The 24,717-nt window shown below is 45.9% G+C and overlaps 1 protein-coding gene across 1 annotated transcript in view; it reads right to left on the minus strand.

The window, feature by feature from the left end:
• LOC144326684 (uncharacterized) overlaps positions 1-24,717 on the minus strand; it is a 42,957-nt gene that overhangs the window by 5,429 nt on the left and 12,811 nt on the right. Inside the window, 2 exon segments of the mRNA XM_077923434.1 lie at positions 5,315-6,233; positions 17,483-17,776. Of these exon segments, the coding sequence (XP_077779560.1) occupies positions 5,315-6,233; positions 17,483-17,776 (1,213 nt within the window).

Below are 24,717 nucleotides of genomic sequence, written 5' to 3' on the forward strand. Positions count from 1 at the left end.
CCATCCATGATCAAGTCGTGGATGACAGCGGTGTTGTGAATCATTGACCTGGCATTGCACAGCAGCACCTTTAGGTCATGTTGGTCTCCCTTGCCGATTCCTATATCCTCCCAGTCAAGACCAGACCCAGAGGCAGGGATAGTCTTCAAATACCGACTAAACCTGCCTCCTCGGTAATGAGATGGTCTGGTCTTAGTGTATCCCCTCCTCACTGATATCAGGTGTGCCAGTGCATCTCCCCCCCCCCGCCCCCGCCCAGCCTGTGTAACCTGCCCTAGCTATTCTGTTGGCTGGGGCTGACTGCCAGGAAGCCCTGACTCTCTCCCCTTCAAAACAGAACACAATCTATACAATAAATCAATATAACAGGAGAAACCAACTAAAAACAACTATTTACAATTATTCTGAAATTAAACTAGTCCCCAGCGCTAACTAAATGTTTATCCCACACTCAAGAAAGCAAAAACAAAATTAAAAAACCAAAAACGTAAACGCCACAGATTAAAAACTATTAAAACCCCCCAGAGTTTGTTCTAATGAGTCTGGGTTCATCAGGACTCATAGCGGGGCAATGGCCTCCAGCCTCCCAGGAGTCTCTTATGGTCCCTGCTCCCAAGGTGAGGTGGGAAAAGGCCCTGCAGGTGTTAACGGAAAAATCCGAGGGCTCCCTTTAACAAAAAACAAAGACACCAACCAGGATTACTTGGAGCAAAACAGCAGCCTGTAGGCTTGGCCTTTATTGATCTGTTGCAACAGGGTGCTCCCCTCACCTGCAGGAGAGAGGAAGGACCCAGAAAAATGGTGTGCAAGGCCTTATAAAGACTTTTGAAATTGCCACCCTGTAGATCAAGACCACCCCCAGAAACATCATACATACATCACAGAAGCGGTGTAACCTAAGACCACCCCCCGGATACATCACACCTACATCACAGAAAAGGCGGTCTGAAACAGAAATTTGAATGTTGTTTTTCTTCTGTCATTGTTTATCTCCTGTCTGGCAGGTTACTTGATTGGATTTCCTGGGTATCCTGGCCAGTCTTTTGTAATGATAAATAGTTTCTGGGCCAGGTCACAGGCTCACACCCTATTCAAATACAGACATACTCTTAAGACAGGATTTGTGAAGGAAAAGACAATGGGGAGGCTTTTCCATTTTGACCCTGCAGAGAAAAGATTTGGTCGGTTTAGGAATCAAAATGGTTCCAGGTTGGCCTTCCTGTCCTGATCTATATATGTGCTTGGTTGGTACACTTATGAACATTGTTGTTGTTGTTTAGTCGTTTAGTCGTGTCCGACTCTTCGTGACCCCATGGACCAGAGCACGCCAGGCACCTCTGTCCTCCACTACCTCCCGCAGTTTGGTCAGACTCATGTTGGTAGCTTCGAGAACACTGTCCCACCATCTCGTCCTCTGTCGTCCCCTTCTCCTTGTGCCCTCCATCTTTCCCAATATCAGGGTCTTTTCCAGGGAGTCTTCTCTTCTCATGAGGTGGCCAAAGTCTTGGAGCCTCAGCTTCACGATCTGTCCTTCCAGTGAGCACTCAGGGCTCAGGGTAACTTATGAACGTTGCCATATATTTAAAACCATAAAATTCCTATCACAGAGGGAATGGCCTTCAGGACTCACAGCAGGACAATAGATAAAACACTACAGCCCCCCACACCCTTACCTGGGAGTAAGGCCCACTGAGCTCAGTGGTGCTTTCTTCTGAGTAGACACTTAGCTACTTACTAGATGCAAGGCAGCAGCACCAGACGGATCCACTGGGCTAGGCGCTGGGGTGGATTCCCCCCCCCCCTCCGTGCCTTGCAGAGCCAGACTGATGCACTGGGACAGTTACAAGCAGTAATCCATACCGGAGCCTCAGGGATCGCCCTCCCCAAGGGGAAACAAACCGGGACCGCTCCGAGAAAATGCACATGGGGGGGAGCGATAGGCCACGCCCCCTGCCCTGCTTGTTATTGGCCCAGGACAGGAAGCGGAAGCTCTTCCTCCTCTGGCTACGGACTCCCCTTCCCCTCTAGGAATCTCGGCCCTGTGGCTCCTGTTAACCCTTGAAGGAGCCGAGTGGCAGGAACCTCTTGGATGCTGGGGCGGAGAGCGAGGAGAGGCGCCCGGATTCTGTCTGGAAAGCCCTGCAGGATCAGGCCCCGAGGGCAGCAGGATCCTCTCCCCCAGCTGGTTCCCCATGCAGGATCCAGTGACCCCTGAGAGCTATAGTATCATTATTATTTTTTATTATATGTACAGTATATGCCTCCTTTCCCCCCCAAGTCTGGGAGTCAAGGTGGCTTTCAGATAAAGCAGGAAGACATATATAATCCTTAAAAAGGAATTCTACTCTAATAAAGATAGATACAGCTATTGAAGATATAGCTAATAAACATAAAAAGAAGCAACAAGGGGGTCATCTCTCTTGGACCTGGTCCTCACCTATAGGGAGGAACTGACCCACTTAGTATTATTATTATTATTAATTATTATTATTATTATTATTATTATTATTATTATTATTATTATTACTACTACTACATTTTCATACCACCCTATATGTGCAGATCTCAGGGCAGCTCACAATATAAAATCAGAATATAAAAACAAAATACATAAACAAAAACATCCCAATAACACCCCCCCCCCAAAAAAAAAACAAGTACTGGGATCTTTGTGAGGAAGTGACCATTTCCTAGTAGAATGGGATCCTGTCTTCCTGGGTTTCATGAGGCAAAGGCAAGGGAAAGCTGAGTGGAGTCGGTGACGCACTCTGGATTTTAAGAAGAAGGCTAATATCCAGAAAGCGACATCTAGAAACACGCCCCCCCCCAAAAAGGACACATGTTTAAAGCAGAGCCAGCTTGGCCAGAACCCACGGACATCATCATTACCATTTGTATTAATGTTATGTTTTTGGCCTGTCTTTTTCCAGGATGGGAAGTCAAGGCAGGTTACCGTTAAATTGGAAAAGTGATTAAACTTCAAGAGAGTTAAAATATATATGGATATAAAGGACTATTAAGTATCTTGATATTAAAAATAATAAAAGGACAGCAACACCAGCCTTTTCCTCAAAAACAGCCAGTTCCCAGAAGCTTATTTGGCATAAGGTCTTCACCTGCCGGCAGCCGATCTGACTTCTCTAGGGCAGGAGTTGCAAAGTCTGGGACTAGCCTAATCCTCCATGAATGGGCCTCATCCTTGTTCCAAGCCACTATGCTTCCTGGGGGAAGAGATTCTGTAGTTCATGTGCTGTAGGAAGTATCTTATCTCCTCAGGTTCTGGAGTTAACAACTGATGGACAGAAATGCTTTTCTAAGCACTTTTTCTAACCCATGCATTATTTAAAATTATAACACATATAAAAGCATCATGAAATATCAAACATTAAAAACTTCCCGACCCAGGGCTGCCTTAAAATGTCTTCTAAAAGTTGTGTAGCAATTTATCTCAATGACAACTGATGGGAGGGAGTTCCACAGGGTTTGGTTTGACCAACACCTACATGACCAGTGTAGGATCGATAAAATACAACTAAAATCAGCTTAGGCCCTTAAAATCTCCAGTTTCCTTAGGATAAATCCCTTAAAATTATTATAAAGATGCGTAAGTGCAAAATACGGAACGTTAAATGCAAGGAATGTTTTATGTGCCAAAGGAAATAAACTCTGCATTTGTAAATTTAACTCTCCTCCGGAAATCAATCTGCAGCATAGCAACATAAGGAATGTTTCTGTGTTTTGCAGCTTCTGGAAAGACCTGAGAGATGAATGTCAGATCCTATGGGAAGGATGCAGAAGAACAAAGATGTGTAGGAAAAACTGGAAAATGAAAATGGTGAAGTAGGCACCCCACCTGGGAATAAGCAAGAATATTAAACAATACAATTATATACACATACATATATATATAGATATAATTATATATGTGTTTGTGCACGCATGCTACAAAAACAGGATCTGATTCAAGTTGTTTATTATTATTATTTATTAACTTTGTGTTTATGATCCAAAGCCCCCCCCCCCCCAAAGCTTCAAGCCCAAGGAGTTGACTGTCTTGGACACACAGCCCAAACAGGACAAGCAATGTGTAGTTACAGGTAGGTAGCCGTGTTTGGTCTGCCGTAGTCGAAACAAAATAAAAAAATTCCTTCCAGTAGCACCTTGGAGACCAACTAAGTTTGTTATTGGTATGAGCTTTCGTGTACATGCACACTTTGTATCTGAAGAAGTGTGCATGCGCATGAAAGCTCATACCAATAACAAACTTAGTTGGTCTCTAAGGTGCTACTGGAAGGAATTTGTAGTTTTGTTCTTTATTAGGAAAGCACTCCGTTACATCAACAAGGTTTGGAGCCACAGCAGGACCACAGGTCCAGCACCAAGGGCCTTCTGATGGTTCCCTCCATGTGAGAAGCTACAGGGAACCAGGCAGAGGGCCTCCCATCAGATGTCAAAGAGATGAGTAACCTTGAAGACATCTGAAGGCAGCCCTATAGAAGGAAACCTTTTAATGGGAGATGTTTTTATATATGTTGGGAGCTGCCCAGAGTGGCTGGGGCAACCCTGTTAGATGGGCAGGGTACAAATCATTGCTGTGGTGGTGAATAAAAAAAGAAAGCTGGTAAAAGACTGTAAAGACCTCATCCACACTGGACTTTAAGGTGGACTTGAAACTGCTTGTGTCTCTATATTTTATTTTGCCTCATCTACACAATATCTCTTTCCTTGTCTAATGCAAGCCCACTCTTCGCCTTGCTACGTTCAGACTGCCATGATGGAAGGAGAAGCCAATACACCAAGAAAATCTAATACAAAACCCTGCTACTCAACTGTGGACATTAGGAGGAAGACTTGGCTCAGAAGACCTCAGAACAAGCAAACACCTATGATTAAACAGAGGGAGGTAAGCAAGATTAAAACCAAACAAAGATAAAGAAGCAATTTCTAACACTGAGCACAATCTTTGGTTTGCTTCCTGTAGGAGATCTTGATGTGATTGCAGATCTTTCCCCACTCCAACCCCTTCTAAGATGTTTTCGGATGAGTTCTTTGATGCCGAGTAAGGGAGCTACTGTGACAAAAGCTCTTCCCACACTGCAAACATTCGTAAGATTCGTCCCCTGTATGAATTTTTTGGTGTTTAGCTAGGTGGCTGCTGCAATAGAAGCTCTTTCCACATTCTAAACACTTGGAAGGTTTTTTATGTCTTGTGAGGCGGATACTGTCACTAAAGCTCTTTCCACACTCGCAGCATCTATAAGGTTTATCTGTATGAGTTCTTTTATGTCTTGTGAGGTGGCTACTACTAACGAACCTCTTGTCACATTCCAAACATTTATAAGGTTTTTCTCCTGTGTGAGTTCTGTAATGCTTTGTGAGGGAGCCTTTGCGACTGAAGCTCTTTCCACATTCCAAACACTCATAAGGTTTGTCCCCTGTATGAATTCTGTGATGCTTCGTGCGGGAGTCACTGTACCTGAAGCTCTTCCCACAGTACAAACATTTGTAATATGGTTTGTGCCCTGTGTGGGTTGTATGATGCTTATTAAGGGAGCTACTGTTACTGAAGCTCTTTCCGCACTGAAAGCACTGATGAGGTTTCTCACCTGTATGAGTTCTTTGATGCAAAGTAAAGTGACCACTCTGACTAAAACTCTTTCCACACTCCCAGCATCTATAAGGTTTATCCCCTGTATGAGTTCTTTTATGTCTTGAGAGGTGGCTACTACGAATGAAGCTCTTGTCACATTCCAAACATTTATAAGGTTTTTCTCCTGTGTGACTTCTTTCATGCAAAGCAAGGGAGTCTTTGCGACTGAAGCTCTTTCCACACTCCAAACACTCATAAGGTTTGTCCCCTGTATGAATTCTTTGATGCTTCGTGAGGGAGTCACTGTGCCTGAAGCTCTCCCCACAGTCCAAACATTTGTATGGTTTTTCACCTGCATGAATTCTTTGATGCTTCATGATGGAGTCACGGGACCTGAAGCTCTTCCCACAGTCCAAACATTTGTAATTTGGTTTGTCCCCTGTGTGGGTTGTATGATGCATATTAAGGGAGCCACTGTTACTGAAGCTCTTTCCGCACTCAAAGCACTGATGAGGTTTCTCCCCTGTATGAGTTCTTTGATGCAAAGTAAGGGAGCCACTCTGACTAAAACTTTTTCCACACTCCCAGCATTTATGAGGTTTTTCACCCGAGTGCACTCTTTGATGTGAAGTAAGCGTTGAGCGATAAGGAAATCTCTTTCCACACACAGTACATTCATGCTTCTCTCTGCAAATCTGATTTTCATTAACCTGAGAAGCGGTGGATTCCCTCCCCACCTTCTGCATTTGGGTCCCCTCATTTCTGTAGGTTTCAACTTGAACCCGCAGTTTCCGTTGTGCATTATGCTCCTCTGCTCTTTCATGAGGCACTTCTGATGTTTCAGTCAGGATCCCCCAAACATCTCCTGATGGATTAAAAATGAAAACTGGTAAATGCTGTGTCTCTATCAGGCCTTATCCACAGAGGACTTTTAATGCTGACTTTCAGCTGATGCACCTCTATTTTTCATTTTGCATCATCCCCAGAAAATCCTCCTCATCTAACTGGCAGCTTGCCCTAACCTCTCTTAAATTCAGAAACATAATGTAGAACAGAGTTTCAACCTTTTCCCAGCCTTGGCCCCCTTCTGACCTTGTTTCATTCCTGTGGCCCCCTATCCCATCCTACTGGTAGAAAGGTAGCTATTTAAATGTTTTATTTGTAAATAGAACGGCGTTTCTGTACGCTGCTCTGGTTTCACCAGAAGCGGCTTAGTCATGCTGGCCACATGGCCCAGAAGCTGTCTGCGGACAAACGGCGTCTCCCTTGGCCTATAGAGCAAGATGAGCGCGCAACCCCAGAGTTGTCTGTGACTGGACCTAATGGTCAGGGGTACCTTTACCTTTTAAGAAAAAGTGGGACATTCCAGGATCAAATCTGAAAACTGGAATGACTTTTGTAAATCTGGGACTGTACCTGGAAAATAAGGACACTTGGGAAAGTCTGCAAAAGGCACACCAGGAGTTCTGTATATATGGGAGTATTTTAAAAAGCAAGTGGTCCTCATCTTGTCTCAGGTGCCAAGGAACAATCAGTGGTGCATTTTCAGGCTCCTGGTACATATCCTTTGCAGTCACATCCTGGTCCCTGCACGTCCCACCCCTGAGGCCACATATAGGGCAGCAGAGAGGGGCTGCCATCATGACTCACAAGTCTCTCACTGCTGACCTGGCAGCTTGGCTGCTGAAAACCAAAAAAATCTGTCTGAATACTGAGATGAAGCCCATTCAGTCCCTCATCTGGCAATTGCTGCAGCTACCAGCGAGTGTCAGAAGATTCAGGACCCAACATAACATACTATGACTGAAAAAGAATTTTTTTCACACCACCATTCATGGGCGTAGCCAAGGAGGGGTGGGGGGCAGCCCCCCAGATCAAGTAAATCATTAGAAACACATAACTAACTGACCAATCACGCCGGTTCTGCCTCCCTAACAAAAGTCCTGCCCACCCACCAAAAATCCCGCGCCCATGCCACCACTGAAAAACATTCCTTTCCTTTCCTACCTTTTATCTCTCACAGCCCAGTAGTCTTGCCCTGCAGCCTTCCTCGCTTTCTTGCCAGGGGAGTTTCCTCACTCCAAACATCTCCCCAGATCCCCCTCTCCATTCTCTGCAACTCACCAGATCCCTCTGGAGGTCCTGGGAGGGAACATTCAAAGGTGGTGGGAGACAGCCTGACCAGGTCAACCGTCCATCTTCCTCCTTCCATCCTCGCTAAGTTTGCAGGATCAGCCTCCTTCATCCTTCCTGAGGAGATCAGAAGACAAAACAAGCTGCAGGTTCCTTGGGAGGGAGAGTAAAAGTAAAAGGAGCCTCCAGGGATTCACCTGCCCTAGATAGTCTCCTGTCCCTGGAGAAGCTCAAATGGGGCATCCCCTCTGCAACAGTCCCCAACAGTTTTTAAACATGTTTTTGTGATTCCAAATTAATCTGTCTGCTTCCTCTATCCTTTCTTGAGGCTGGCATGGTTCACACATTAGTGACCAGAAGGTACAACCCATAGAACTCAGTGGAGCTTACTTAGGAGTAAATCTGCAAAGGACTGCTGTGCATATTCTTCCTCTTCTGACACTCAGAAACACGTTAGTCCTCTTCCCCACATTGGCAACCGTGAGAACAGAATCCTGGACTACATGGGCCTTTGATCCAACAAGGTTCTTCAAATGTTCTTTAGTCCAGGAGAAATTACCAATGCGCCTTCTAGTGATCTCATTGATGGTACACAAACGATAATTCACACCTGTGCTAGCTACTGATTAAGGCGAAAAAGATCCTTGTGCAGAGCTTTCTGGCCTGGATCCAGCAAGGCCCATTCCTCGTTGGTGAAATGCACAGACACCTCATCAAAGCTCACCGATCCCTGGAAGAAGAAAACCGTTCCCTTCTTTGTAAGCACTCCAAGGTAAGGTGTTGTCTTAAGTATAATACTTCTAATACCCTTCTGGGGTATCTAGAGCCCTTTTAAGAGATCTCCCTCAGGCGATCTCTATTGGTCAGAGGAAGCTGAGCCCAAGCAGAGTACAGTGCTACCTTGGGTTACATACGCTTCAGGTTACAGACTCTGCTAACCCAGAAATAGTACCTCGGGTTAAGAACTTTGCTTCAGGATGAGAACAGAAATCGTGTGGCGGCGGCAGCGGGAGGCCCCATTAGCTAAAGTGGTGCTTCAGGTTAAGAACAGTTTCAGGTTAAGAATGGACCTCCAGAACGAATTAAGTTCTTAACCCGAGGTACCACTGTATATTGATAGTAAAGCGGCTGGAAAGCCTGATCTTTATTAAGGGAAATAAAGTGTTGCAACATGGTCTCCACTCACCACACGCAGGAGGGAGGAGAACCCCGAAGCCCCTATAAGGACTTTTGAAATCGCCCCCCCCCCCCCCTGGCCAAGACCAGCCCCCAAAACATCATACATACATTCCTCCTCCTCCTTCCTCCGTCTCTCCTTCCCCACATCTGACGTAGAGGCGGCAGGAGAGGCAGCCTCCCCTGTGGAGAAAGAACGGGAGAAGCTCCTCCGCAAAGAAGAAGAGGAGGAAAGAGGCGCCTCCAGGCAAAGCAGCTGCGTCCCACAATAAGGAAGGACAGGCCCGGAACAGGAAGCGGAAGCTCCTCCTCCTCTTCCGCAGGACTCCCCTGTTTCCTGCTTGGCAGGGGGTTGGACTCGATGGCCCTTGTGGTCTCTTCCAACTCTATGATTCTATGATTCCCCTTCCGCTCTAGGAATCTTGGCTCTGTGGTTTCGTCTTAACCCTTGCAGAGCCGAGCGGCAGGAACCTCTTGGCTGCTCCTGGCGGAGAGCCAGCAGAGGAGTCCCGATTTTTTCTAGAAAGCTCTGCAGAATCAGGCCCCGAGGGCAGGATCCTCTCCTCCAGCAGGTGCCCCATGCAGGATCCAGTGACCACTGAGAGCCGGAGTATTATTATTATTATTATTATTATTATTATTATTATTATTTTAATAATGGGCAGCCTTCGTATCATCATCATCATTATTAATGCCCCATCTTTTCTCCAAAATGAGAGTAGGAGATCGTAGAAAAGATAATCTTTACCACTGAACAGATTAAAGAGGCATTAAACTCTCATATAGTGAGAATATATGTATATGAATAACTATTTTAAAATAAACCAAATACTGTAATCGTAAAAGAAGTAACCAGGTCTTCACCTCCCTCCACTGATCTGTGACAGCTTGTCACTGTAAGAAGAACCAGTTTTGAACAGGTAACTTGGCTTTTTCCCTTTCCCCTCATTCTGGGAGCCTATTTTGCTGATGAGCAAGTTACAATGTCTCAAAGTGTTGCGTTTAGGAGGCTTGCACCTATATAAAATGCACACATGTGCGTTAAAATGCACAATAACAATTTGATCTCAACATCCTTAAAACATCCTTACTTAAAATATATAATAAGCAATTAGAAAGGAAGGAGCATTAGAATTAGAATTATAGAATTGCAGAGTTGGATTGGGTCCAGGGATCATCTAGTCCAACCCCCTGCAATGCAGGAATCCCCGTTAAAGGAGACCGTTCCAATGTCCAACAACTCTTACTGTCAGAAAGTTCTTCCTCACATTTAGTCAATATCCCCTTTCTTGTAACTTGAAGCCATTGGTTCAGGTCCTACCCTTCTGAGCAGGAGAAAACAAGCTTGTATCCTCTTCCATGTCATAGCCTTTTAAAATATTTGAAGATGGCTACCATATCTCCTCTCAGTCTCCTCCTCAGGATAAACATGCCCAGCTCCTTCAAGTGCTCTTCCTAAGGCTTTCCAGCTTGTCAAAATCCTTAAATTGTGGTGCCCAGAATTGGACACAGTATTTCAGGTGTGGTCTGACCAAGGCAGAATAGAGTGGTACTATTACTTCCCTTGACACCAATCTGGTTGATGCAGCCCAGAATAGAATTTTTTCCCCTGCTCCTACTGCATCACACGGTTGACTCATGTTAAGCTTGTGGTCTACTAAGACTCCTGGATCCTTTTCACATGCACTGCTAGAAAGTCAGTTGTCCCTTATCTTATATTTGTGCTGCAGGTTCTTTCATTCTATTCAGTTCATTAAAAAGCATACAGTGTCCTCGGCAGCAACTCCCTTCTGAAGATTCCTTGGGCTGGAGGTTAGGGCAAAGGAGGTGGGTGAACCACAGGCAGCACAAATATATCCCACCAAGAACCCTCTCCTAGTCTGGACATTTCAGAAGAATAAAACTTGAAACCTCCATTGATATATAATTTTATGATATTACTCCGAGAGAAAGTGGTATTATGAGCCATCAAACCTCAGAAATACACTTTTCCCATTTCTTTTCAGCCAGGCTGTGAGCACCTAGAAAGGAATGCTGTGATCACCAATAGTCAGCATGGATTTCTGAAAAATAAGGCATGTCAGACTAACCTGATCTCGTTTTTTGACAGAATTACAAGCCTGGTAGATGAAGGGAACGCAGTGGATGTAGCCTACCTTGATTTCAGCAAGGCATTCGACAAGGTGCCCCATGATATTCTTGTAAAGAAGCTGGTAAAATGCGGTCTTGATTATGCTACCACTCAGTGGATTTGTAACTGGCTGACTGACCGAACCCAAAGGGTGCTCATCAATGGTTCCTCTTCATCCTGGAGAAGAGTGACTAGTGGGGTGCCACAGGGTTCTGTCTTGGGCCCGATCTTATTCAACATCTTTATCAACGACTTGGATGATGGACTCAAGGGCATCCTGATCAAATTTGCAGATGACACCAAACTGGGAGGGGTGGCTAACACCCCAGAGGACAGGATCGCACTTCAAAACGACCTTGACAGATTAGAGAACTGGGCCAAAATAAACAAGATGAACTTTAACAGGGAGAAATGTAAAGTATTGCACTTGGGCAAAAAAAATGAGAGGCACAAATACAAGATGGGTGACACCTGGCTTGAGAGCAGTACATGTGAAAAGGATCTAGGAGTCTTGGTTGACCACAAACTTGACATGAGCCAAGAGTGTGACGCGGCAGCTAAAAAAGCCAATGCAATTCTGGGCTGCATCAATAGGAGTATAGCATCTAGATCAAGGGAAGTAATAGTGCCACTGTATTCTGCTCTGGTCAGACCTCACCTGGAGTACTGTGTCCAGTTCTGGGCACCACAGTTCAAGAAGGACACTGACAAACTGGAATGTGTCCAGAGGAGGGCAACCAAAATGGTCAAAGGCCTGGAAACGATGCCTTATGAGGAACGGCTAAGGGAGCTGGGCATGTTTAGCCTGGAGAAGAGGAGGTTAAGGGGTGATATGATAGCCATGTTCAAATATATAAAAGGATGTCATATAGAGGAGGGAGAAAGGTTGTTTTCTGCTCTCCAGAGAAGCGGACACGGAGCAATGGATCCAAACTACAAGAAAGAAGATTCCACCTAAACATTAGGAAGAACTTCCTGACAGTAAGAGCTGTTCAACAGTGGAATTTGCTGCCAAGGAGTGTGGTGGAGTCTCCTTCTTTGGAGGTCTTTGAGCAGAGGCTTGACAACCATATGTCAGGAGTGCTCTGATGGTGTTTCCTGCTTGGCAGGGGGTTGGACTCGATGGCCCTTGTGGTCTCTTCCAACTCTATGATTCTATGATTCTAGGCTTTTGGCCTTTAACTTAAAGAATTATTGTGGCCTTAATCTTTGCAACCTACGGTAACTTGCTTTGAGATGACCTTCCTTGAAAAAGCAACTAAATGCAATGAATAGCAATGCATAATACCTGCGACGCCATCATTCTGTCGTGTATGCTGCTAAGCAAACTATGTGATTAAGCAGTCTGTGACTAACCTAAAAGCAGTAAATTGCAACCAGCACACAGGAGACCCCTTCAGCCTTTGTTTCCACGCCTTGCAGTTGTAAGAACAATCCTATCGAAAAAGCAAGTTCACCCCCCACCCAATCGGAACCAGAGACCTCATTGGCCAGAAAAATGAGAATCAAGGTAAGTCACTCTTAACCAATGTGTCTAATATTTGACTGTGTCTGTAAAATCACATTTCACAAGTGTGTCTGTGTGCATCGGAATGCTGGACAACATAGGATTTTGCTTTGACCCAACAGGGCTCTTCATACATTCTTTGTCATGGGGAAATTAGGAACACCCTGTCTAATTGATATTACACCAACTGGGGTTCACACCTTTGCTAGCTATTGATCAAGGGGGAAAGGATCCGTATCCACAGAAGCCACCATTTCATAAATCTCCATCATGACTTCCTTGTACAGCACCCTCTGGCCTGGATCCAGTAGGGAGCATTCGTCATCGGTGAAATGCAAGGACACCCCCTCAAAGCTCATTGATCCCTGGAAAAGGAAAGCAATTCCCTTATTCGTAGTCCATCCAGGGTAAGGTGTGGAAAATGGGCAACTGGAGATCTTAAGTGTTCAGAAATCACCCAAAGCCGATGGAATTTACCCATTAGTTTAAAAATTCTAAGTATTCTAACAAAAATATGTAACTTGTCTGTGAGACTGCCCAGTTTCTTTTCCTCCAACAGGGAAGCCAATGTAAGGGATTTAGTTTCCAGGAACCTGCACGTTAGTTAGTTTCATGTTTGTTTTGGGGAAACTGGTGGAAAACATTATTAAAGACAATGACATAACCAAATGTATGTAAGCAAATTTATATAGTGCACCTTCAAGCAAAAAACATCCTAACTTAACACATCTGCAAATGAGATCTGAATTGGTGATGACTGAGAAGGAAAGTGACATTTGGGGTCATAGCTGATAGCTCAGTAAAGATATTGGCACAGGGTGTGAAAGTAGTGAAATGGGTCAATGCCGTTTTAGGGAAAGATTCAAAACTAAGCTGCCAATATCATAGTGCTGATATACAAATCTATGGTGCAGCTGCCCTTATAAAACTGTACGGATCCGGTTACAGGACCTCAAAAATAATATTGCAGATTCAGAAAACGTTGAGAAAAGAACAAACAAAACAATTAAGGTGTTAGAAAAATATGAGGAATTACTAGCTGGAATAAAGGTGATTATGGGGAAATATATTAGAGATGTATAAAGGTATGCATGGTGTTTAGAAATAGGAGAGGGAGGTGTTTCTTCCTCTAAGATACTGTAGTCCCAGGACATTCAATGAATCTTATTGCGTGCAGATTAAGGACAAACTAAAGGAAGCACTTCTTCACTGTTAAACTCTGCAATTCACTAAGGCAAAATGCAGTAATAGCCACCAATTAAGAGAGAATTGAGGGACGCGGGTGGCGCTGTTGGTAAATCCTCAGCGCCTAGGACTTGCCGATCGCATGGCCGGCGGTTCGAATCCCCGCAGCGGGGTGAGCTCCCGTTGCTCGGTCCCAGCTCCTGCCCACCTAGCAGTTCGAAAGCACCCTTAAAGTGCAAGTAGATAAATAGGTACCGCTTTATAGCGGGAAGGTAAACGGCGTTTCCGTGTGCTGCGCTGGTGCTGGCTCGCCAGAGCAGCTTCTTCACGCTGGCCACGTGACCCGGAAGTGTCTCCGGACAGCGCTGGCTCCCGGCCTCTTAAGTGAGATGAGCGCACAACCCTAGAGTCAGACACGACTGGCCCGTACGGGCAGGGGTACCTTTACCTTTACCTTTAAGAGAGATCTAGGCAAATTCGTAGCACGTGCCAGCACACATCAGTGCCAGTTTCTTTCGTCTGCCAACCCAATCATCTGTATTGGACACTTAGAAGACTATTTCATGCCGCTCTTCTAAGGAATACGTCAGACAGAAAAATACGAGAGATGAAGAAATTAAGAAAGAATGCACTACGGCACTGACAATATAGGACTTGTATTTTGAACATACAGGACTTGGTGGTCAACTGAAAAGTTACGTTTTATTATATTATGTCACAATGTTGATTTTGACATTATGAGAAGCGGCATCTAATTTTTGATAAGTAGTTTCTAGTAAATAACTTGTGATTGTTGCCATGCGGCCTATTACGTTCACGTGCTTTTACAACTGACCACTAGCCATTGTGGCTGTGTGCTGCCCCCGCTTGTTTTGGACAGTATATTCCTCATTGCCAGTTCCTGGGAATCTCCTCAAGAGGCATGTTGTACTCGCTGCTGGTTGCAAAGTTCCCAGAGGCATCTGCTTGGTCACTGGGGGAATAGGGTGCTGGACTAGGTGGCTTAAGGGCCTGATCCACCAGCTAGGCTCTTCTGAGGTCATGTTCAAGGTTTCATGGGCAAAACCCCCTTCCTCAGAGGCGGCAGATTCAGGTCCCTCTGTTACTAGGAAGGACCAATTCCAGCGGTCCCCAACATCTTTCTCTGATTACCTTTCCCCTACCATGGTGGCCAAGAATTCATGAAAACATTGAAAATGAAGTCCCTAATTTGCCCAAATGGGCAAGAGTGTGGTGAACAAACAGGACCTGAGAGGCTAACACGTGTTTGGAGAGATTTATTTTAAATAAATCAACAGAAGACCAGGAAATGCCTTTTAACCTATGAAAGATATGAGTGAAAGGGGATCAAGCAGAAATCAGCGCACATTACACACTAAATGTGGAAAAATAAGCAACAGAATATGCAAATGATGCATGTGGAAACACAAAGTATTAAAATAAAACTTAACTTTTAAACTTATGTATGTCTACTCAGAAAAAAGAATAGGCCAAGTCAAAATCATATCCAACTTAGCTGTTGCTGAATTCCACACTGGCTCCACCAGCTCTCTCATATAGCTTATCAATATACCCAGCTGATCTAAATACACATCCACTGAACGGATCTCATGGACAGCTCAGTCAGCAAAGAATGGAACTCTTAAATCTCGGGGGGGGGGGGTGGATTCCAGCCACAAAATCTCCCCAGCACTTTTCACAGCAGGCAAGAGAGTGGCATGAAGAACAGGGAGGTGTGGGAAGGGAGTAATTACAGTGGCACCTCAGGTTACGAACTTAATTCGTTCTGGAGGTCCGTTCTTAACCCGAAACCGGTTATTTATTTATTTATACAACAAGAAAAAAACACACACAAAAAACACAAATACCAAATTACGCACAAATTACAAAAATAACCATAGACACACAGTTTTCTTGGCAAACAATAAAACATCTGTTGGTCTTAACACTAAAGACCCAACTTCCCGTCTATTCCATATTTCAAATTGATATTACTTATTGCCAATACACATTTTTTCCAGAAGTAAACTTATTCTCAATAAATCTAATTTCTTCTATCTACCTAGCAACTATTACTGAAGTTCCTCGAATGCTGCAACAGAATTTAAACTACTATATTTATTTTTCAGATATTCTTTGAAAACCTCCCATTTAGAAACAAATTCCTGTTTTGATTTATTCTTTATTTTTCTGATAAACCATCTAATTCGGCATATTCTGTCAGCTTTGGGATCCAATCTTGTATAGAGGGGATTTCATTACTCTTCCATTTTGCTGCGATCAAAACTCTTGCTGCCGCTGTCGCATATAAAAAGATACCCTTCCTCTTTTGTGGAATATCCAAATCTGTTATTCCCAGGAGGTAGGCCTCTGGTTTTTTATTGAAAGAGATCTTTAGCATTTTTTGCAGTTCTGCATGTATACTCTCCCAGAATACCTGTATTTTCCTACATGTTCACCACATATGGTAGAATGTTCCTGAGTCAACCTGAAACCGTTCTTAACCTGAGGTGCGCTTTCGCTAATGGGGCCTCCCGCTGCCAACTGAAGCTCTTGTCACATTGCAAACATTTGTAAGGGCTATCCATTGTTTGAATTATCTTATGGCTAGTGAGGTGACAACTCTGAATGAAGCTCTTTCCACATTCCAAACATTTATAAGGTTTTTCTCCTGTGTGAGTTCTTTGATGCAAAGTAAGGGAGTCTTTTTGAGGGACGCAGGTAGCGCTGTGGTCTAAACCACTGAGCCTCTTGGGCTTGCTGATCTGAAGGTCAGCGGTTCGAATCCCTGCAACGGGGTGGGCTCCCGTTGCTCGGTCCCAGCTCCTGCCAACCTAACAGTTCGAAAGCACGTCAGTGCAAGTAGATAAATAGGTACCACTACAGCGGGAAGGAAAACGGCGTTTCCGTGCACTCTGGCACTCGTCACGGTCTTCCGTGTGCCAGGAGCAGTTTAGTCATGCTGGCCACATGACCCAGAAAGCTGTCTGTGGACAAACGCCAGCTCCCTCGGCCTGTAAAGCAAGATGAGCGCTGCAACCCCAGAGACGTTCGCAACTGGACTTAACAGTAAGGGGTCCCTTTATCTTTACCTAAGGGAGTCTTTGCAACTGAAACTCTTTCAACACTGCATACAGTCCCCTGTATGAATTCTTTGATGCTTCATGAGGGAGTCACTATATCAGAAGCTCTCCCCACAGTCCAAACATTTATAATATGGCTTGTCCCCTGTGTGGGTTGTATGATGCATATTAAGGGAGCTAATGTCTCTGAAGCTCTTCCAAAGCATTAATGAGGTTTCTCCTCCTATGAGTTCTTTGATGATCAATAAGGTGACAACTCTGACTGAAGCTCTTTCCACATTCAAAACAGGTATAAGGCTTTTCCCCTGTATGAGTTCTTTGATGCCGAGTAAGGGCGCCACTCTCACGGAAGCTCTTGTCACACTCCCAGCATTTATAAGGCTTTTCTCCTGTGTGACTTCTCTGATGCAAAGTAAGGGTGTCTTTGCGAGCGAAGCTCTTTCCACACTCCAAGCACTCATAAGGTTTGTCCCCTGTATGAATTCTTTGATGCTTTGTGAGGGTGCCTTTGTGCCTGAAGCCCTGCCCACAGTCCAAACATTTGTGAGTTTTTTCACCTGCGTGAGTTCTTTTATGTCTAGTGAGGATGCTCCCATGATGGAAGCTCTTTCCACTCATCAAGCTTTCACACAGTTTGTCCCCTGTGTAAGTTCTTTCATGTCTAGTGAGGCTGATCCTATGACGGAAACACTTTCCACACTTCAAGCATTCATACGGTTTGTCCCCTCTGTGGATTGCGTGATGCCTACTAAGGGAGCTACTCTGATTGAAGCTCTTTCCACACTCAAAGCATTTATGAGGTTTCTCCCCTGTATGAGTCCTTTGATGCGAAGTAAGGGAGCCACTGTTACTGAAGCTCTTTCCGCACTCAAAGCACTGATGAGGTTTCCTCCCTGTATGAGTTCTTTGATGTGAAGTAAGCGTTGAACGATAAGGAAATCTCTTTCCACACACAGTACATTCATGCTTCTCTCTGCAAATCTGATTTTCATTAACCTGAGAAGCGGTGGATTCCCTCCCCACCTTCTGCATTTGGGTCCCCTCATTTCTGTAGGTTCCAACTTGAACCCGCAGTTTCCGTTGCTCCTTCTGCTCCTCAACTCCTTCACGTGACGGTTCTGATTGTTCTCCTTCAGTCAGGAACTCCGAAACATCTCCTAATGGATTAAAAAGGAAAAGTGGTAAAATGATGTGTCTGTATAAGGTAGGGGTCGGCAATCTACAGCTCCTGGGCCACATCTGGCCGGGGGGGGTCATTTAACCGGCCCCCGAGCCACCACCGAACCCTGCCACGCACTCTGCAAGTCTCTGCACGCTGCGCTAAACCAGCGCATCACGGCGACTCACTTCCGCGGCACTGGCGGGGCTTCCTATTGGATGCAGCAAATTCCTGCAACCAATAGGAAGCTGGAGGCGCCTTCTCCACGCCAGAAATAGTGTCTGCGGGTGTGTGTTCTCACAATCCGGCGCTCGCTGAGATCTCCGGGGGAGTGAACCAGCCCAGGTCAGTAAGTTTGCCGACCCCTGGTTTAAGGCCTCATCCACACAAGACTTTTAATGCTGATTTGAGGCTGCTTGCAGCTCTATTTTGCATTTTGCATCATCCACAGAAAATCCTCCTCATCTAAATGGCAGCCTGCCCTTCCCTTTCTTAAATTTGGAAACATGATGCAGAGCAGAGTTTCCCCATCTTTTCCCAACCGTGGCCCATTTCCGACCTCATTTCCTTCCTGTGGCCCCCAACCCCTCCTACCGGTAGAAAGGTAGCTATTGAAATGTTTTGTTTGTAAATAGAACCTTTTTTATAATTTATTTATCATAATGTTTTTATGATTTATACAAAATACAACTACATAAAATAATAGGAGCATAATGAAAAGCAGATAAACATAAGAATCATAGAGCTGGAAGGGACCCCAAGAGTCATCTTTCTAGTGCAACCCATACAAACGTAGGAATCTCAGCTCAAGCCTCCATGACAGATGCCCACCCAACCTCTGCTTAGAAACCTCCAGGGAAGGAGAGTCCAGAACCTCCAGAGGGAGATCTTCCTTGTACTGTATTATAAAAAGTAAACAACACTTATTTGAATCCCAGTTATTTGACACAGAGCAGGAAACCTACAGATAACAGTCCAAAAGCATACCGTCCAACATTTCTCCAATGAAAATAGATACGTTCTATTCCAGAACAACAATAATAATTTTACTATTAATACCCCACCCATGTGGGACAAGAAGCTACAGTTAGTTCAAAATTGGGAAAGGCGCACCTCAAGGCAGTATATTGTTCCCCTGCTTATTTAACTTATATGCATCATGGGAAAGGCTGGACTGGATGAATCCCAAGCGAGAATTAAGATTGCCAGAAGAAATATCAACAACCTCCGATATGCAGATGACACAACCTTGATGGCAGAAAGTGAGGAGGAATTAAAGAAACTATTCATGAGAGTGAAAGAGGAGAGCGCAAAATATGGTCGAAGCTCAACATCAAAAAAACTGAAATAATGGTCACTGGGCCCATCACCTCCTGGCAAATAGAAGGGGAAGAAATGGAGACAGTAAGAGATTTTACCTTCTTGGGCTCCATGATCACTACAGATGGTGACAGCAGTCACAAAATTAAATGATGCCTGCTTCTTGGGAGAAAAGTAATGACAAACCTAGACAGCATCTTAAAAAGCAGAGACATTACTTTGCCGACAAAGGACCGTATCGTTAAAGCTATGGTTTTCCCAGCAGTGATGTATGGAAGTGAGAGCAGGACCATAAAGAAGGCTGCTCACCGAAGAATGAATGCTTTTGAATTATGGTGCTGGAGGAGACTCTTGAGAGTCCCATGGACTGCAAGAAGATCAAACCTATCCATTCTGCAAGAAATCAGCCCTGAGTGCTCACTGGAAGCACAGATCCTGAAGCTGAGGCTCCGGTACTTTGGGCCACCTTACGAGAAGAGAAGACTCCCTGGAAAAGACCCTGATGTTGGGAACGATGGAGGGCACAAGGAGAAGGGGACGATAGAGGGCGAGATTGTTGGACAGTGTTCTGGAAGCTACCAGCATGAGTTTGACCAAACTGCGGGAGGCAGTGGAAGACAGGAGCGCCTGGCGTGCTCTGGTCTATGGGGTCACAAAGAGTCGGACACAACTATACAACAACACCCCGCCCATCAGATTGGATTGCCCCAGCCACTTGGCGGCTTCCAACATATATAAAGACATAGTAAAACATTAAACTTAAACTCTTCCCTATACAGGGCTGCCTTCAGATGGCTTGGAGGTTGCATAACTCCATACCCTCCAACATTTCTCTGGCGAAAATAGGGACATCCTAAGGAAAAGCAGGACATTCCGGAATCAAATCAGAACCTGGGATGACTTCTGTAAATCTAGGACTGTTTCTGGAAAATAGGGACACTTGGAGAGTCTGCAAAAAGGACCACAGGGCGTTCTGTATATATGGGAGAATTTTTAAAAGCAAGTGGTCCTCACTGACCTAGTGCAAAAAGATCTAGTCATCCGGAGGAGCAGTGGCTGCCTAGAAAAAACACCGTAGCCCCACACCCTTACCTGGGAGTAAGGCCCACTTAACACTGTGCTGCTTTGTTCTGAGTAGACACTAATTTACTAGATGCAAGTCAGTAGCACCAGACGAATTCACTTGGCTAGGCGCTCTGGTGGATTTTGTGCCGCGTCTTGCAGAGCCAGACCAACACTGCCGACAGACCCTGCGGCCTGATCTGCTAGGCACTGGGGAGGACTGGACCCCACCTCTTGCGGAGTCAGACCCAGGCTGCCACTTGGCCTGGCACTGGCGGAGCAACAAGCAGTGGTCAAAACAGGAGCCTCAAGGATTGCCCTCTCCAGCTGAAAACAAACCAGGACTGCTCCAAGAAATGCAAAAAGGAAAAAATAAATAAAAGTAGTGCTAGGCTGCCGCCTGACTTGCCTGTGCATCACTGAGCAGATATTCAGTCAATCAGGATTTTTAAAGGGGGGAAAATGATTATAAGCGGTTTAGTCATGCTGGCCACATGACCCAGAAAGCTGTCTGTGGACAAACCCTGGCTCCCTCGGCCTGAAAGCGAGATGAGCGCTGCAACCCCAAAGTAGCCTTTGACTGGACTTAACCGTCACGGTGTACTTTACCTTTTCTTCACCTTTATTTGACACAGAGGGGGAAACCTACAAACAACAGTCCAAAAGCATACCTTCCAAATTATCTCCGATGAAAATAGGCACAGTGGTGCCCCGCAAGACGAATGCCTCGCAAGACGGAAAACCCGCAAGACGAAAGGGTTTTCCGTTTGCGAGTTGCTTCGCAAGACGAATTTCCCTATGGGCTTGCTTCGCAAGAAGAAAGCCCATAGGGAAATCTCCGGGGACCTCTTTTAAATGCTGGCGGTGGGGAGCAAAGCCTTTCCCCCCCTCCGGCCTTCAGAAGAGGTCCAGGAAGGCCGGCGGGGCCGAAAGGCTTTGCTCCCCACCGCCAGCATTTTAAAAGCAGTCCGGGATAGCAGGGAAGCGCTTCCCGCTATCGCGGACGGCTTTTGAAGGCAGGACCTCTTCTGAAGGCTGGCGGGGGGCAAAAGTCTTTGTCCCCCCTGCCTGCCTTCCCAGGGGCTTTTAAATCGCCCCAGACAGCGGAGAAGTCCTCCGCTGTCCCGGGGCGATTTTAAAATGCCGCCCGCCAGCATTTTAAGATCGCCCTGGACAAAGGAGAAGTCCTCCGCTGTCCCGGGGTTTTTTAAAATGCTGGGGGTGGGAAGAAAAGCCCTTGTCCCCCCCCCCAGCCTTCAGAAGAGGTCGGGGGACAGACTGTCCCCGGACCTGGTCTGAAGGCGGTTTCCATAGGAACGCATTAATTGATTTTCAATGCATTCCTATGGGAAACCGTGCATCGCAAGACGAAAAACTCGCAAGAAGAAAAAACTTGTGGAACGAATTAATTTCGTCTTGCGAGGCACCACTGTACGTCCTATTCCATAATAATCTTTTTACTATTAATATCCTGCCCATCTGACAGGTTGCCCCAGCCATTCTGGGCAGCTTCCAACATATAGAAAAACTTAATAAAACATTTTAAAAACCTTCTCTACACAGGGCTGCCTTCAGATGGCTCGGGGGTTGGCTAACTCCATACCCTCCAACATTTCTCTGGCGAAAATACGGACATCCTAAGGAAAAGCAGGACATTCCGGAATCAAATCAGAAACTGGGACGGCTTCTGTAAATCCAGGACTGTCCTTGGAAAATAGGGACACTTGGAGAGTCTGCAAAAAGAGCACAGGGAGTTCTGTATATCTGGGAGAATTTTAAAAGCAAGTGGTCCTCACTGACCTGGTGCAAAAGATCTAGTCATCCGGAGGGGCCCTGGCTGCCTAGAAAAACCACTATAGCCCCACACACCCTTACCTGGGGATAAGGCCCACTGAACTCAGTACTGCTTTGTTCAAAGTAGACACTTAGCAATGTTCTAGATGCAAGTCAGCAGCACCAGACGAATCCACTCGGCTAGGCCGACACTGCCGACAGGCCCTGTGCCCCGATCTCCTAGGCGCTGGTGTCGATTGCACCCCGCGTCTTTCAGAATCAGGCCCAGGCTGCCACCTGGCCCAGCACTGGAGGCAGCTACAAGCAGTGGTCAAAACAAGAGCCTCAGAGATGGCTATCTCCAGCATGAAACAAAACAGGACTGCTCTAAGAAAATGCACAAAGGAAAACAGAAGAAGCAGCGCTACGCTGCCCTGGTGGGCCACCTCCTTACCTGCTTGTGATTGGCCGAGAGGATAGCCAGCCAATCAGGATTTTGAAACCAAAACAGAATGATTAATGGATTTTTCCCATTTTCTTCTCACTTCCCTCTGTGGCTCCCTAGCCTCATGCTGTACAGCCCCCCAATTTACATAATTTTCACCTGGGACCCCGTTGGAAAATCCTGGGGCCCCTGTTGGGAAACACTGATGTAGAGAAACAGGATAAAGAGTGTTGGGTGTGTTGGTTTTTTAAAAGTTGAAAGTCCTTAAGGGAGGAATTGGGAACCTTTGGCTCTCCAAATGCTTCTGAAAAAAGTCCCATCAGCTCCAGCAAACATGGACAGTCAACAGAAAGGATGTTCGGATTCAGCAACTTCTGGGAGGGAGCCAGGCATCCCTACACCTGTCTTATGGGGGGAAAAAGGTCCTTGTGAGCATTCTACTCAGGTGGCAGAATAAGATACCCATCACAAGTCTTTCCTCTCCCTTCCACAAGCAGAATCCAGAAATAATTGTGCTGCAGGATAACAGGTGAACATTTACTGGACAAGGGTCTTAGAACATGTTTGGGAGCCCGAACAGTAAGTTGGGTATTGGGTGTCAGTTCCCCAACAGGCTTAAGCACCTCCCCCCTCTCATACACAGCCCTCCTGTGTAAGCTCAGTTCCCAAAGCACCTGGCTCCTCCTATTCTTCTTGTAAGTTGTTGGGGACAGAGAGGAGGTTCAGACCCATGCCACTCCATCCATTCTGTCCTGTACACTGCTTTGCAAGCATTGCATTTAGGCAGACTAGGACTCTCCCCCAATGCAACAAATCGCAACCAGCACACAGCAGACCTCTTCAGCCTTTTGTTTCCGTGACATGCAGTTGTTCACCCCTCGCCCAATCCAACAAGAGACCTCCCTGGCCAGAAAAAAAGGGAAATCAAGGCAGGTAACTCATAGCCAGTGGGTCCATTCTTTGATGGGACTTTGCTTTGAACCAACAGGGGTCTTCGAATGTTCCTTTGTCCAGGATAAATTACAAAGTCCTTTCTAGTGATCTCATTGACGGTACACCAACAACAATTCACACCTTCGCTAGCTATGGATTAAGGAGAAAAGGATCCGTACCCACAGATGTCACCATCTCATGAATCTCCTCCATGACTTCCTCGTACAGAGCTCTCTGGCCCGGATCCAGCAAGGCCCATTCCTCGTTGGTGAAATGCACAGACACCTCATCGAAGCGCACCGATCCCTGGAAGAAGAAAACCATTCCCTTCTTTGTAAGCACTTCAAGGCAACGTGTTGTCATATAATACTTCTAATACCATAGCTGTCAACTTTTCCTTTTTTTTGCGAGGAATCCTATTCGGAATAAGGGAATTTCCCTTAAAAAAAGGGAAACGTTGACAACTATGTCTAATACCCTTCTGAGGTATCTAGAGCCCGTGTAAGAGATCTCTCTCAGGGCATCTCTATCGGTCGGAGGAAGCAGAGCCCAAGCAGAATATATTGATAGTAAAGCGGCTGGAAAGCCTGATCTTTATTAAGGGAAATAAAGTGTTGCAACATGGTCTCCACTCACCACACGCAGGAGGGAGGAGAACCCCGAAGCCCCTATAAGGACCTTTGAAATTGCCCCCCCCTCTTGCCCAAGACCAGCCCCCAAAACATCATACATACATTCCTCCTCCTCCTCCTCCTCCTCCTTCCTCCGTCTCTCCTTCCCCGCATCTGACCTGGAGGCGGCAGGAGAGGCACCCCCCCCCCTGCGGAGAAAGAATGGGAGAAGCTCCTCCGCAAGGAAGAAGAGGAAGGGAGAGGCCCCTCCACGTCAGGCAGCTGCGTCCCACAGGAAGGAAGGAGAGGAACAGGAAGCGGAACCTCCTCCTCTCGCGCAGGAACCCCCCCCTTCCGCTCTAGGAATCTTGGCTCTGTAGTTTCGGATTAACCCTTTTGGAGCCGAGCGGGAGGAACCTCTTGGCTGCTCCGGGCGAATAGCGAGGAGAGGAGTAGAAGCCCTGCAGGATCAGGCCCCGAGTACAGGAGCCTCTCCTCCAGCAGGTGCCCCATGCAGGATGCAGTGACCATTGAGAGCCATAGCATATGCCTCCTTTTCCCCAGGACTGGGAGTCAAGGTGGCTTTCAGATAAAACAGGAAAACTAACA

The sequence above is a fragment of the Podarcis muralis genome, chromosome 2, assembly GCF_964188315.1.
Source record: "Podarcis muralis chromosome 2, rPodMur119.hap1.1, whole genome shotgun sequence".
Taxonomy (NCBI): Eukaryota; Metazoa; Chordata; class Lepidosauria; order Squamata; family Lacertidae; genus Podarcis; species Podarcis muralis.